At 35.3% G+C, this 16,102-nt stretch overlaps 2 protein-coding genes across 2 annotated transcripts in view; both read left to right on the top strand.

Moving 5' to 3' along the window:
• The first annotated feature begins 1,470 nt into the window (after positions 1-1,470).
• cart1 (cocaine- and amphetamine-regulated transcript 1) lies at positions 1,471-5,715 on the top strand. The gene is made up of 3 exons (XM_073844254.1): positions 1,471-3,800; positions 4,110-4,193; positions 5,504-5,715. Exons 1-3 carry the CDS (start codon positions 3,594-3,596, stop codon positions 5,609-5,611), a joined length of 399 nt encoding a protein of 132 aa, XP_073700355.1. The 5' UTR covers positions 1,471-3,593; the 3' UTR covers positions 5,612-5,715.
• A 2,977-nt stretch (positions 5,716-8,692) lies between these two features.
• The window catches only part of LOC141338641 (microtubule-associated protein 1S-like), a 34,711-nt gene continuing 27,301 nt past the window's right edge, over positions 8,693-16,102 (top strand). Inside the window, exons 1-2 of the mRNA XM_073844241.1 lie at positions 8,693-8,849; positions 13,901-14,002. Of these exons, the coding sequence (XP_073700342.1) occupies positions 8,693-8,849; positions 13,901-14,002 (259 nt within the window). The remainder of the gene's footprint in view (positions 8,850-13,900; positions 14,003-16,102) is intronic.

Here is a 16,102-nt window from a genome sequence, read left to right as displayed (position 1 = left end):
ATGCACGTCTGCACTGTGTCCATTATTAGGCATGTTTTACAAATTCCAAACCACATCCATCTTAATAATGACTATTAATTTTGTATTTAATCATGTATAAGTGCTATATAATTGTCGATTAAGACTGAAAGTAAGAAACTCCTTATATTCAGGTGTGCATAAATATTTTCCAGTTCATCTTTTCCAGTTAAAATGAGCCAAAACGTAAGTTTGGAAAAGTCAAAAATTATTAAATTCCCATGAGAAGGATACAATAAAAATGCAATACTGCAATCTGCAAAGTTAAGGGATGACCATTGGACAGCGAAATCCTTGTTGGGTCAGCACGGGTCAGAAAAAACGAATTTAGAATTAGGTTGAAGATTAGGTGTGAAACCATCAAGGACCGTTCAGTCTCCAGTGCCACCATTTCCAGAACTGCAACCCACCTGGAGTCTCCAGAAGTGAAATCTCTCAAATTAACATGCTAAGAATAACATGCTGAAGTTTTGTGAAATAGGCCTACATGAAGACTTTTGAAGATTTTTATAGGATTTATAGACAGATAAGTTGAGAATGACTCTTGAAAGACCAGCATCACATCTTCTTTTACCACTTGTTTGAAGGATTTATCTTCAAGAATCTGGCAGTAGTTTTGGGAGTTCATTTTTTTTTTTGTCTGTCTCCTATCCCGAGAAGCCTTTCTTGCAGAGATGAAAACTAACTGCCAAATTTTTGAAGTTAAGTTCTTGAAAGAGTGGTACAAGAGGATGTGATGCTGGTCTTTCAAGAGTCACTCTCAACTTATCTGTCTATAAAGCCTATAGAATAACCGTCTTTAAGTATTTCACAACACTTTAGCATGTTATTCTTATTAAGTGAAGGTAATTTTGGGAATTTTTTTTTTACCCATGCAAAGTCAATGAGAACCTGACACATTGCACTTTTGGAGAGGTTTGTTAAAGGTTGCAGTTCTGGAAAATGATGGCACTGGAGACTAAATGGTCCCTGATAGCTAATTCTTTTGAAGTTAACATGTCTTTTCTTCCTCACCTGATTTTTTCGGACCATGCCGAGTCCGACCCACTGAGCACTTCGCAGTCCAATGGTCATGCCTTTACTTTTGCAATTGCAAATTTAGTATTGCATTAGTATTGAATCCTTAGGGAATAGGGCATTTAAAAAAAATTGTCTTTTCAGTCTGAGTGAAATCTATTTTTTGGCTCTATTAATCTGTAATAGAAAACATGCCTTATAATTATTCACATCTGAATATCAGGAGTTTCTCAGTCTTCATGGACAATTTTGTATCACTTATATACATACAAAATTAAAAACATGTTGTTTGGAAATGGTAAAATGTGCTTGGAAAAAAATATGAATAGAATATCAACGTGCAATATTCAAATATGGAAGATTTGGCCCTCTGGTGGTCGAGATGTAAAACTGCGAGTTAAAGAGCTTTCACGTTTACCGTTGTTCACTGAATTTCTGTGGGAGAAATAGAGCAAAAGATTTTACCACTTGTATTAAGCAAAAAATGCAAGTTGGTAACGCGAATTTGCTTCGTTACCTAACAGTAAGTTCGTTTAAAAGTGACTTCTGAGTTGTGCTTCATAAATCGCTACATCGACAAAAGTCATTTTTCCCGCTTATTGTGCCCGCGCATTTACTCATGTCATGTGAGAGCATTGCTCATATTCATATTGTCGAATTATCGCGAACGATATCAAAAGCCTAAGGGTTGAATGAATACCTGTAAATAATGGTTTAACCAGGTAAATGTCTGAGACACTAGTTTTTACTTATTAGTGCTTTAATACAAACGTTAGCTTGCTTAACTTCTCAGTTAAGCAACGCTAACATTCGACATAACGATTGATATCTTACCTGTCCATCTCTGGATCAGTTATGAAATAGTCTCTGTGGCATCTCTGGTTCTTTGTTAACAACAGATAATTCCTCAAATAGATGCTGTTTTGAATGATATACCATTAAGTTTATAAAGTTAGGGCTACAAGAGGGCAGAACTAACGCATCTCCTCACTTAATAACCAGACTTTTTTGTTTATGAAGTGACTTAAAAGCAAAGACAAATTACTTGAACCTAACTTGCGAAATCCGACCAGACAAATGATAAATCCTTTTTATAAGCTTACCAATGTTTTGAATACTGATTTTTATTTTCAAAGTACATACTCTATAATTGATTCATTTAAGGTGAGACACTGCAAGTGAATAGGGTAAAAAGGAAAAAAAAAACTAATAGTTATTGCCTTGCTTACCCAGTCGATTGATTACATTGATAATTGCAAACATTTTAAACGTTGGGTTTAAATATGTACGAAAATCTAAACACTGGACTGGATGAAGTCAGTTTTAAAAGTCTATCTTGTTTAATTTTTGTGACAAATTAGAGTCACCAGTTTTTACAGAGGGTCTCATATTGTCACTCCATAATTTAGAAAAAACTTCAGGACAGACAAGAAACACTATATTTTTTTCCTGTTTTTTGGGGAATAAAATGTTAAACTCAACCAAATTATATGTGAACAAATCCCTCAGGATATAGTCAGGAATAAAAATGTAAAGTTTGGTGTGTGTAAGTGCTACTGAAGTGAAGATTTATGGCTCAGTGTAGAAGAAGAAAAAAAACTCATTTTGAGAAAACGGCTTTTACAAATATTTATTGTATTTGAAATCTATTGGCACAAATAGATAAAGTGCTATAAAAGAAACACTTAACTGTGTCTTCTGGATGTTTTCTTTCCCCTGCATTCTTAAAAATAAAGGTGCTTTAAAGGGTTCTTGACAGCGATAGAAGAACCATTTCTGGTTCCACAAAGAACCATTCAGTCAAAAGTTCTTAAAAGAACCATTTCTATAATTTGAAGAACCTTCTTTTGTCACAAAGAACCTTTTGTGAAACAGAAGAAGTTTCTTCAGATGTTAAAGGTTCTCTATGGAACCATTTAGACAAAAAGGTTCTTCAATGGCATCGTGAAGCACCTTTATTTTTAGGAGTGTAGTCTGGAAAAAAACACTTTATGAAAAACCAGAAAGCTCAAAATCTCAAACTTTTTTGCCTGCAGTGCCTCAATCTTTTTCATTTCTTACTCCTATTATTTGGAAAAGAATTTTGATTCTTCTAGTGAATGGTATTACTGCAATTGTTCAGTTATTAGTTATTTGCTGAAGCTGAGATGTTTTTATTATTTTTCCATTAGCATTGAGACATCCTGCATGTTTCGTTTTCACCCATATGACCCACAAAACCAAAATAGATTTACAAAAGGAATTGTTTGCAACTCTTAAAATGGCAATTTCTTGTCATGGAGGCTCCGGTAATGAAATGATCTTCTCCGGAAATAAAAATGATTGGTGATCACAGTCAAAGATGAGGTTAGGTGTACATCAGCGGTTCGGTGTTTGAGGTTCATGGGTCAGACGTATGAATCATCATGCTGACGTTCTTCCAACTGTGGAGACAGAGTATAGTTTGCATTGCCTTCGGAGGTGCTGTGGGATCATGACCCGTGACATCTACTACATCTCACGTTGATGCATTTAGAGCAGATTTGTGTCATTGCACAGAGAGCTTATAAGTGCTTGAGATGGTCCTCCTTCTGTTACTTGAGAAGAGTCGGACACAACAGACGCCTGTCTCAAATCAAGTCCCGTTTCTCGACACAATGGTTAGTGATCGGATCTTCCTTCTAACCGTAACCTGCTCCATCTTAATGCTACTAGTTAGCTGTGATGATGTCCTAGAGATCCGTTCGCTACAAGACAACATGAAGGCTCAAGAGGAGAAAGAACTGGTAAGATAACTTTTGTTTAGATCTTAAAAAATGAAAAGCTCTTCTCAGCGATGCCATAGAAGAACCGTTTTTGGTTCCACAAAGAGCCATTGAGTTCTTTTTATAATCTGAAGAACCTTCTTTCGCCACAAAGAACCTTTTGAGAAACAGAAAGGTTCTTTTATGGAACCTTAAGACAGAAAAGTTCTTCTATGGCGTCCGGAAGCATCCTTTATTTTTAAGAGTGTGGTTCAGTCACTCTGGAAATCATTCTAAGAAGTTAGCATTAATGGATAAATGAATTGAGAAAGTGAAAATAATATCTTACAGATCGAAGCTCTTCAAGAAGTTCTTGAAAAACTGAGAAACAAACAGATTCCCACTGCGGAGAAGAAGTTTGGTTGGGTTCCCTTGGTAAGTGTTTGTGGCGAATATGTTGCAAAAAATGTATTCACCTTTTAATTTAATGTATTAGAAAAATATGACATTTTTTTCCAACTTCATGATCATCCAAACCCATAAGTCTGTCATTCATCTTTGACACAAATTTTGATATTTTTAATATCCTCTCACCATTTTTGACCATCCATTGAAAGTCTAGTTTCGTAACATGATCGTCTGAGTTTCCGTTTACCATATGTGACCCTGGACCACAAAATGTCACGAGGGTCAACTTGATTTGCTGAATAAATAAGCTTTTCATTGATGGCTTGTTATGATTGGAGAATATTTGGCCAAGATACAACTCGAAAATCTGGAATCTGATGGTGCGAATCAAAATATTGAGAAAATCACCTTTGAATTTGTCCAGATCAAGTTCTTAGCCATGCATATTACCAATCAAAATATATGAGAATTTTGACAAATACAATGTATTTTTGGCTACTTAAGATTTTTTTTTTTAGGTGTTGTGGTCCAGAGTCAGATATTTGATGAGCTCTATGTATGTGTGTTGATTTATATGTGCATAAAAGGCCATTTTAAAAGCAGTTTATGATATAAACCGTCAAAAATCATCAGTAGCCTTGGATTAAAACGATTTACTCGGATTACTTTTATGATTAGGTACTTTTTGAAGCTTGACCGTGTTGATTACCTCAACTTTCAATGGTTGGACAAAAAGTGAGTGTGAACATTAGGAATATTTTCATTCTTGTTCCAAAAGTCGCTTGGTTAGTTCCATTCCTCAATTCTGATTGGTCAGCAGCTGTGTCGTATTCATGATACTGCACGGCTATGGCCGCTTCACTCAACGGTTTTGTGTATCATTGAACCTCCTTAGCAACCACCCTTAGCAACGTAATCAAAGCTTTAGCAGTTAGGGACTACTTTTTACAGCGGAAGACAGTTAATGATTTTACTTTATGAAAATGTACAACCTAATATATATATATAAATTAATATATATTTTAGATTTTAATATTTTTATTGTGTGGTAACCGTTTTATAAAAGCAATAAGGTACTTGAGGCCGTGCTGTATCGTGAATAAATCACGGCTGAAGGGCGTTGTTAGGCACGACGCACGACGCTCTCGTACCTTATTGCTTAAGTAAACGATGGCAGAATTTCATTTTGAGATTGGAAAATAAAAACGTACTGCATGAAAAATGACCAATTTTATGCAAGGTACTTGGTATAACCAGTACTTACTAATGTAATTATGTAATATGGAAACCATAATATAAAACTTGACAAACCTTGATACAAGCAATGGTGTGTTCAGTGTGATGCAGGTGAGCAGTGTGCGGTCCGCAAAGGCGCTCGCTTCGGGAAGCTGTGCAGCTGTCCAGGAGGAACCACCTGCAGCTTCTCCATCCTCAAGTGTTTGTGAAAACATGCCTCCTTCTGTCATTGTTGTACCTACAGATGATTGGTAGAGATGGTTCTTGTTTCCATCAGTTGTAACATGTTTTATTAATGCAAACGGACACATCAAATAAATGCATGCATTTTTGTATATATCTCTATTTTTTATTCAAAGTCTGGTTACTCTGAGAGCACTGTCTTTAAATATGAACTGTGGACTACTATTATATTGCTCAGCTGTTACTGACTGGTAAAGTCTTGTCATTTCGTGGCCACTAGGTGGCGCAAAGCTTCAACCAATTACAGTTCCTAAAAAACGAAACCTAAATAAATAAGGTTCTGGTGTCATATAAGAGATAGCAAATTAGTGAAGAGCACTTTGAACTTTTTAACAGATACAGCTCCTACCAGCAGACTAATAAAAGTTCAACAGTAGATAAGACATTAATAATTAATCACCTGTGCATACACTGATGGGTTTGTTGATTCGCATATATTCAAATATATTTTCATAAAAAGATAGGGCTGGCAATATATCATTTTATTTCGGCATGCACTTTGTACCTCAATAATGAGTTAGGAGTCAAAATTAAATATTTGTACTTTTAGAAACCATTTGCCACATTGCTGCAAACGTTAAAACCAAAATATTTTAGAAGGAAATATTGACCAGCAATAAAATATTAACCCCATATTCCTTTAAGTTTGCATGTAGTACATATTTAGTAGGCTAAATGTTTCATATGTGTGACCCTGGAGCACAAAACCAGTCTTAAGTAGCATTGGTATATTTGTAGCAATAGCCAAACATACATTGTATTATCATTTTTTCTTTTATGCCAAAAATCATAAGGATATTAAGTAAAGATCATGTTCCTGGAAGATATTTTGTAAAGTTCCTACCATAAATATATCAAAACTTAATTTTGGATTAGTAATATGCATTGCTAAGAACTTCATTTGGACAACTTTAAATGCGATTTTCTCAATATTGCAATTAATATATATATATTTTTTTTTTTTCAGCCTCAGATTTCATTTTTTCAAATTTGTATCTCAGCCAAATATAGTCCTATCCGAACAAACCATACAGCAATGGACTGCTTATTTATTTCAGATGATGAACATTTATTTAAATGATGTATATATATTCCAATAAAAAAAAGACTCTTATAGCTTCTTTTTATTTTTTAGTTTGTTCCAAATGTTTATGCATAAAAAAGGTCATTTATAAAATGTAAGAAATTTAGTTGGTAAACAGCTTACTTCTAATTTATCTAGCATTTTCCAAATAAAATAGACGCCATTGTGAAAAAAGAAACAAAAACACATCAACTACAGTCCGCAAATACACACATTTTCTACCATACGCTGTTTCTGAATCTGTCCAAAATACCTATTTGCAATATTTTTTATCAACTGATTGGACACAAATTATTTCAACCTGTATTCCCCACCTCTTGTGTATATATGTGGGTGTTTCCCTGACCGCATCTCTTGTCTTACTGTTTTGTTGTCCAGTTCATTTGACCGAGTCGGTTCGTTCGAACGATTCATTTGAGTGAACCGGTTCAGTGAAGTCTTTCGTTTTGTTTTGCACCTACATTAATGTTTGGCTGTTATCACCATGTTTTCGATTAAGTTATTAGAAATGAAGATTACATATTAATTCGTGTTCAGTAGCCTATTGAGACCAGATTCATTTGGTGATTTTTCGATTTTTCGGATCAATTATTGAAACACTCGCTCTTTAAAACAAAGAAAGAAAAAATCGTTGTCAAATCGGTATGTATCTTGCTATATTTGTTCTCTCACAGCATGTTCCTCCGCAAAAGATCCAGAGAGAATCGGTTCGACTGAATCATTAAAGTGAACCGAGTCTGTGAATCGGACATCACCAATTTGTGTAAACTTAAATGACGTCAACCTGCATTCCCCACCCCTTGTGTATAAATTGTGGGTGTTTTCCTGAGCGCATCGCTGTCTTATCATTGGGTTGTCCAATTCATTTGAGCGAGTCGGTTCATTCGAACGATTCATTTCAGTGAATGGTTCAGTGAAGTCTTTCATTTTGTTTTGCACCTACATTAATGCTTGGCTGTTATCACCATGATTTCGAATACGTTATAATAAATTATGATAACATAGTAATTCGTATTCAGTAGCCAATAAATTGATACCAGATTTTTCGTAACAATTTTTTGAAACACCGTATTTTTTTTTAAGAAAATAAATAATTATTGATGTTAAATATGTGTTTATCTTGCTATATTTGTTCTCTCACAGTATGTTTTTCCGCAAAAGATCCAGAGAGAATCGGTTCGACCGAATCATTAAAGTGAACCGAATCATCATACGCTTATGACTGGTTTTGTGGTCCAGGGTGACATATCAGCTTCTTTTTATTTTTTTAATTTGTTCCAAAACGTTTATGCATATAAAATGTAAGAAGTTATGTTTATAAACAGCTAAATTCTAATTTAACTAGCATTTTCCTAATAAAATAGAAGTTATTCTGAAAATAGAAAAAAGCACATCAAATATGGTCCGCAAATACACACATTTTCTACCAAACACTTAGGATTCTCTTAATATGAGTTTCTAAATCTTTCTAAAATACCAGTTTGCAATCTCTTTATCAACTGATTGGACACAAACGACGTCAACCTGCATTCCCCACCCCTTGTGTATAAATTGTGGGTGTTTCCCTGAACGCATCGCCTGTCTTACCGTTGGGTTGTCCAATTCATTTGAGCGAGTCGGTTCGTTCGAACGATTCATTTCAGTGAACCGGTTCAGTGATATTTTTTATTATTTTAGTTTTGCACCTACATTAATGTTTGGCTGTTACCACGACGTTTTCGAATAAGTTATTAGAAATTGAGATAACCTATTAATTTGTGTTCAGTTAACACCATTACGTAAAAAAAAGAAAGAAAGAATCATTGGTGTCAATAGTTTATGTATGTTGCTCCATTGCTCCACAGAATGTTCCTCCGCAAAATATCCAGAGAGAATCGGTTCGACCGAATCATTAAGGTGAACCGAGTCATTCGAACGACTCGCTCGCGAATCGGACATCACGAATTTGTGTAAACTTTGCAACATGGCGGCAGACCACATCGGCGAGTTGGCAAGCATGGAAAACTCCAACCGAAGCGCTCGACCCGGTTTCTGCAGCGAGAAATACTCTTTGTTGGTCATTGTTGGACAGCCCGGTCCGGCTGGGTTTGTGGATTTACTGGTGTCAGAGATTGAAAGAGGTAAAGTTTCGTCTTACTATGGATGGTGATTGAATGAGAGCCAAGCGCGCTTCCCTCGCCCATCACTCTCATGAAGAGAAAAAACGCTGAAAACAATGTAACTAATGTATCGGAAAATGACAGAAGTCTGTTTTTTGGTACCTCATGTTGCTAGAGTTTATTTATTATTATTGTTGTTATTAGTAGTAGTACTGTTGCAGTTGTTGTTGTTTTTGTTATTAGTGCAAATATGTTGAAATATAAATAAAAAATAACCATTTAAAGTTTCTACTTCTAGTTTAGACTTATTTTAACTTTAAGGACTATTGCTAGTAACCTAACATAAAAGCCCAAGTGATGTATCTGATTATAGCATATGATACTTTGCAGAATTACCATCTTAAAAGCTGTTGCATGGCATCAATGTAACCAAATATCAACTCCAGAGGCTGCCTTTTGTTCATGTGACCTTGACCTCCTTTCATTTAGTCAGCTGAGTAGGAACTAAAATGAGATGAATGCCCACAGAGGGCTCATGCACAGATATTTACTGCTGAACTGGGGCTCTCGGCTTTCAAGCATGGCATAAAACCTGTATAGCATCTTAAATCAATATGAGGAAGCATGACTCCAGTCAATGCATCTACTGTGCATATCATCTCTGAGGTGTAAATAAACAAATAATGCTTTTGGTTTTTCAGTATTTCAGGCTTCTTTTGTCAGATTCTTGACTCCTGGATCCCAAAGCTCATAAAAAGACCCAGCCTGCTCTGCAGAGCATAAATAATGCAGCTCATTTACTTCAGCATGGCTAAGACAACGTGACTTCCCTGTTCAGATGACCTGCTTGAAATCTCTCCCAGCCTGCAATCCTCCAATCTGAACGCACCCTCTTGTGAAAGAAAGATAAGCGCGTTCGTATAGCAGCAGATACGCGTCACTGCCTTGTTTTCTCTGTTGAAAGTCGCTGTAAAGCGAAGCAGATCTTTTGCATGGTTATATATAGCCTCAGTCTTGTGTTTGCAGACTCTCCTTCCTCATTGTGCTTGTTGGTTCAAAGTTCATCTTTAATATGTGCGAGGTACATCTGCCTTGTTGAAACACAACTGATTATACCGGCTTTTCGAAGGGGTTTGTCCAATTTTTAGTCAGACTGAGACCAGAGAAGATTGTGTGTGCGCAGCTGGGATTGCTGTAGCTATTTGTCTTTTATCATCTGCGTTCCTTTGATTTTCAGTCTCTTTATCTGGAACTATACACAAGGGCCGTGTGACTGATACGCACACATCCTCTTTGTGACTGTTGCCAGCGTTTCCTTCTCTTCCTGGTCAGACGCCGCAGCTTCCACCTCGCTAATCTGACAGGAATGAGATTTCTACTGTTTTCAATGGCGTCAGCAACTTTAAATAGGAAGGAGCTCTTTTGTTGATTTCAACCGCAGTCGTGCCACTCGTTTTGCATCTGCAACGGTGTGTTTTTTGCCATTTTGGCCCATCTCTTGATCTGGAAAGCATCTTTTGTGTGCAAACGTCTGGCAGACGTCTGTAAGATGTCAGTTTTACATGCATTTTAATTCATAAACATCTTAAAGACATCTAATAGATGTCTATTTGACTTCTGATAGGAAACGTCCAACAGACGTATTGGAGATGAGCAAACTATACATCTTGCAGATGTCTTGCAGATGTCAAATAGACGTCTTCGAGATGTACGTGTGCTATCAGGGTTAGAAACAAACTACTTTGTAATTTTAAGTTGTTGAGATGCGGTCATGTTTACTATTGTTATACACTGCCCAGATAGCACACATACATCTGCAAGATATCTGTTAAAGATTTCTTGATCTGGAAAGCATCTGCTGGCAGACGTCTATAAGATGTCAGTTTTACATACTTTCTAATTAGGGGTGGGCGATATGGCCTCAAAATAAAATCCCAGATTTTTTCACAAAAAATCCGATTTACAATTTAAATCGACCCCCCCCCCTACTACATTTAGTATGTAAAGAAACCCCAGCTTTTCCACAATATAAATGGTCACCATATATTTTGTAATATACATTGCAACTGCATCAGTGATTGCTTTCCACCAGGCCCCATTCTTATCATAGCAGACACAGTAAATGTTTGTAAGACAAATAAATATGAGATGGGAGGAAAATATTTATTTTCATGCTTTTCTCTTGCACTTATATCGTATACAAAAATATACAATTTTGAACACAGAAATATTAAATGATTTAAATAACTGAACAGATCTGCCAGCAGGTGGTGGTAAGACACTGATTTAATTACTGAATCATATTCATTTGATTCGTTTAAACGGATGGTTCATTCAAGAATAAAGCAAGTGACTCTTTATGAATGGGGAATTGAATCATTTCACTAGATTGGTTTAAAAACGCACATTCATTCATAAACGAAACACCGCTGTGTTTGAGTGGAGATGCGCAGCGGCTCAGCTGTGACTTGTTTCAGACTACTTTTGACGATGAAATGGAGCAAAATCAGGCAATAGTGTTATAGTCAGACAATGTAAGTCACTTAATAATAACTTCTTGTGTATTTAACTGTTGTAATAAAGCAATATCTTGTTTACAAACTCCCTTAAAAATTATTAAAAGCTGTCACTCATCTTAGTTCGCAATCTCACAAAGCTCTATTATAATAAACGAAGCTACTGCCCATTCAGTCTCTTATTTACACTCTCTCTACACTTGAGATACATTAGTCAACGTGCAAAACACACAGAAACCTTTGAAGCTCCCCTCAGCGCAAATACAAATATGCTGGTTGGGTCAGTCGCACGTAGTAGTTTTTTTTTTTTTTGCCCTTGAACTGCTGGTCGCGCCAGTCGCACCATTGAGAAATTAGGTCGCACTCTAGAGCCCTGATCTGCAAATAATTCGCCATTGTCTTCAATCATCTCTCTACTCTGTTTATGTGGTAAGTGAAAATGTATGTACTGTAATGTAACAGGCTAACTTGCTAGCAAGCAGCTAATCATGTCACCTTAGTGACTCGCGTTACCAGAACGCATTATTTGTTTTCCGTTCTGAATACACACACACGCATATATATATATATATATATATTAGTATTTTTATAAAAAAAATCGTGATACCCCGATTTAATAAAATTAAACCGTCTTAAAATGTAAATTTGAATTTATCGAAAAAATCGAAAGATTCACCCAGCCCTAATTCTAATTCATAAACATCTTAAAGACATCTAAAAGACATCTATTTGACATCTGATAGGAAACGTTCAATAGACGTATTGCAGATGAGTAAACTACGTCTTGCAGATGTAAATGTAGACATCAAATAGACATATCTAAGATGTACGTGTGCTATCAGGGATGTCTATTGGATGTTTCCTATCAGATGTCAAACAGACGTCTATTTGATGTCTTTAAGATGTTTATAGTTAGAATGTATGTAAAACTGACATCTTACAGACGTCTGCCAGACGTTTGTACACAGCAGATGGTTTCCAGATCAAGAGATCTTTAACAGACATCTTGCAGACAAACATGTTATCGATTATTTGTCATGTTGGTTTAACTATTTTGGGTTGTCTGAGCAGTACAGCCGAATGATTTTTCTATTTTAAAACCTTGACCTAAAGGTTTGTTAATAAAAAAATAACAACAAATATAGGCAACATTTTACAAATACACATAATATACAAATAAAGCCAACAGTGCTTTAATTTTTCAGCTACAGTAGGTGTATTTATCACACTATATACATAAATTATACATTGACTCTTAATAAAGCAACTGTATTAAAGTTTTTTTAGTTAAGAGGTTGACACTATTACGTTTGAACAGATATATTTTTAATAAATATATAAAATGCAACAGTTGAACTAGAAACACTGAACACAAAACCAATAATAAGCTGAATAAATAAGGTTTCCATTGAAGTATGGTTTGTCAGGATAGGACAATATTTGGCCAAAATACAACTATTTGACTGTCTATAATTTGAGGGTCCAAAAAAATCAAAATGTTGAGAAAATCACCTTGTAAAGTTGTCCAAATGAAGTTCTCAGCAATGCATATTACTAATCAAATATTAAGTTTTTATATATTTATGGTAGGAAAACAAAATATCTTCATGGAACATGATTTTTGGCAATATCCTAATGAGTTTTGGCATAAAAGAAAAATAATATGTTTGACCCATACAATGTAATTTTGGCTATTGCTACAAATATACCAGTCCTACTTAAAACTGGTTTTATGGTCCAGGGTCACATTTTATAAAACCACAGCATTTAACTAAATATTTTAATGGTGAAAAAAAATCTGTGAATTATTTACGTGAATCTTCTGCACAAGCTGATTCACTAAAATACATTTAACTTCTACAGTGAATGCAACATATGAGAGAGACATTTCATGAGACGGTGATTATTTGAGCTCACTTGGTTCAGGTCTGTTTTGCCATGCTACGTCGCTAGTCAGAGGCTTGTTGCTCAACTACACTGTTGGAAAATATGCAAGCTGCTGTCAAAATGTATTGGGACCATCCACTACTGCTGAGAATTTGGTTTAAAATCACAGTTTGGGCAGTACGTAAGGGGAAAAAAACCATGCTGTTATCGCAGTAGTATGGTTCTTTTTAAGTGAGTCAATGGTAGGAAGAGGTCATCTTATTTTGGCACAGGAAAAAAAAAAAAGCTTTTTTCAGTTTGCTTTTGAACTGTGTGTAACTTCTGCTCTCTCTCTCTTTGGGTTATTTCTGTTCGAAGAACACAAACTCCATCCAAGTTTGACTTTGACCTCTTGTTTGGTTATAAAATGTGTATCTAAAGAAGAACGCTGCTTGGCCTCATGTTTTCACTAAAAGTCTGAAAGCTGTGGTTCACCCACTCGTTTCTTTAACCGCAGACACAAAAAATCTCACCAGAAGGTTTATAAATACAGTTTGTGTCAGTGTCTCTTGACTCTGTGAAAGTGCTCAATGTCACTGTCTTCAGTGGACAGTGAATGTGGTCCATGAATAATTGAGCTTTTGCTTGTTTTGACTGCAGTCTGACTGGGCCGGTTTCCTTTTTGTGTAGGTATTCGCTCCTGGAACGTCAACTTGACCGCCTGCAATATAGATGAACAGCTGAAACTGTTTATTTCAAGACACTCCGCTTTCTTCTCTGAGGACCTCAAAGGTAAGAATCACACAATCTGTGAACTATTTGCCCTTGTCTTTTTTTTTTTTTTTTTTTTTTTTTTTGCATTTTCTTTTTGGAGGAAGATCTGTGTAATTGGGTGGGATTTATTTAAACATTTAGCTGAGAGTATTATATGGAGCCCCTAAAGGGACATATTGATGTAGAATATCAGAGAAAATTATATTCCAACGATTTTGCATTTTCTCTGAAAAGTTTTGCCCTTCTTTAAGTAACATTGTGTTCCCTAGCAAAATTTTGCTTTCTTTGTGAGTGAACAGAAAGTTTTTTTGGGGAACGCAAAGGTTTTGCAAGCAAAAGTTTCCAGGGAACGAAAAAGTGAATGTAAAGTTTTGTGAGGGCAAATGTGAACATTTTTGGGAGAGAGCGTGCAAACATTTTACAAGTGAATGCAAAGATTCTGAATAAAACTTGCAAACGTTTTGCAAGTGAGCCTAAATTTTATAGGAGGAGAAGTTTTTACAAGTTAAGAAGTTTTTGCAAGTGAACATGTTTCTTGGGTGTGACACATTTTTACCCGTAAAGTTTCTTGGGGGAGAATGCAAACATTTTTGCAAGTGAACATAACATATTTTTCTGTGTAATGCTAAGGTTTTTGCAAGTGAACGTAAAGTTTCTTTTTGGAAGAAGGCAAATATTTTTGCAAGTACAAAAAGTTTTTGCAAGTACAAAATATTTTGGATGAACTCTTAACATTTTTGCAACTGAACATAAAATTTTTTCGGTGTAATGCAAATGTTTTTGCCAAGTGAACCTTAAGTTTCTTGGGGAAATCTTTGCAAGTGAACGTAATTGGGAAATGCAAAAGGAATGTTTTTTTTAAGTAACCTTTAAGATTTTTATTAGGGAGAACAAAAACATTTTGCAAATACCCGTAAAGTTTCTTGAGGGAGAACAAAAACATTTTTGCAAGTGAACGTAAACAATTTTTTCCAGTGGAATACAAAATTTGTGCAAGTGAATGCAAGTGAAAGTAAAGATTCTTGCGGAAATATAATAAGCTTTGCAAGTGAACGCAAAGTTTGTTGGGGGATGGAATTACAATGTTTTTTGGGTGTAACAGTTTTTACGTAACTGTAAAGTTTCTTGGAGATAAAGTAAATTTTTTTTGTAAGTGAATGTAAAGGGTTTTTTTTGGACGTAAAGTGAACGTAAAGTTTCTTGGGGGAGAACTCAAATGTTTTTGCAAGTGAACAAAGTTTCTTGGGGGAATACAAAAGGAAGGTTCCTTTGGTTATAACACACACTTTTTCAGGTAACCGTAAAATTTCTTGGGGGATAATACAAAATTTTTGCAGGTGAATGTAAGGTTTCTTAATGGGAGAAAGCAAACATTTTGCAAGTCAATGTAAAGTTTCTTTGTGGGATAAAGCAAACATTTTTGAACAAATTTTCTTGGGGGAATACAAAACCAGTTTTTCAAGGGAAAAGGCAAACATTTTTGCAAGTGAATGTTTGAAATGAAAGTTTTTTTGAGAAATGTACAAGTAAGGTTTCTTGAGTGAAACACAACTTTTCAAGTAACCATAAAGTTTCTTGGGGGAGAACACAAACGTTTTTGCAAGTGAACGTAAAGGTTTTTTTTTTGGTGGAACGCAAAGTTTTTGCAAGTGAATTCAACCTTTTTGCAAGTGAACATAATGTTTCTTGGGTGTGAAGTTTTTACAAATACCCGTAAAGTTTCTTGAGGGAGAACAAAAACATTTTTGCAAGTGAACATAAACATTTTTTTCAGTGGAATACAAACTTTGTGCAAGTGAAAGTAAAGATTCTTGCGGGAATGTAATAAGCTTTGCAAGTGAACGCAAAGTTTGTTGGGTAATGGAATTACAATGTTTTTTGGGTGTAACAGTTTTTACGTAACTGTAAAGTTTCTTGGAGATAAAGTAAATTTTTTTGTAAGTGAATGTAAAGGGTTTTTTTTGGACGTAAAGTGAACGTAAAGTTTCTTGGGGGAGAACTCAAATGTTTTTGCAAGTGAACAAAGTTTCTTGGGGGAATACAAAAGGAAGGTTCCTTTGGTTATAACACACACTTTTTCAGGTAACCGTAAAATTTCTTGGGGGATAATACAAAATT

This window comes from Garra rufa, chromosome 7, assembly GCF_049309525.1.
Source record: "Garra rufa chromosome 7, GarRuf1.0, whole genome shotgun sequence".
In the NCBI taxonomy this organism is placed as follows: Eukaryota; Metazoa; Chordata; class Actinopteri; order Cypriniformes; family Cyprinidae; genus Garra; species Garra rufa.
This window is presented reverse-complemented; position numbering and strand designations above follow the sequence as displayed.

Bases quoted from the DNA above. Each gene is read 5' to 3' on its own strand.
- cart1 (XM_073844254.1), top strand. From the start codon at position 3,594: ATGGTCCTCCTTCTGTTACTTGAGAAGAGTCGGACACAACAGACGCCT. The intron at 3,801-4,109 runs GTAAGATAACTT...AATATCTTACAG, and splicing joins CTCAAGAGGAGAAAGAACTG to ATCGAAGCTCTTCAAGAAGT. The intron at 4,194-5,503 runs GTAAGTGTTTGT...TGGTGTGTTCAG, and splicing joins AGTTTGGTTGGGTTCCCTTG to TGTGATGCAGGTGAGCAGTG.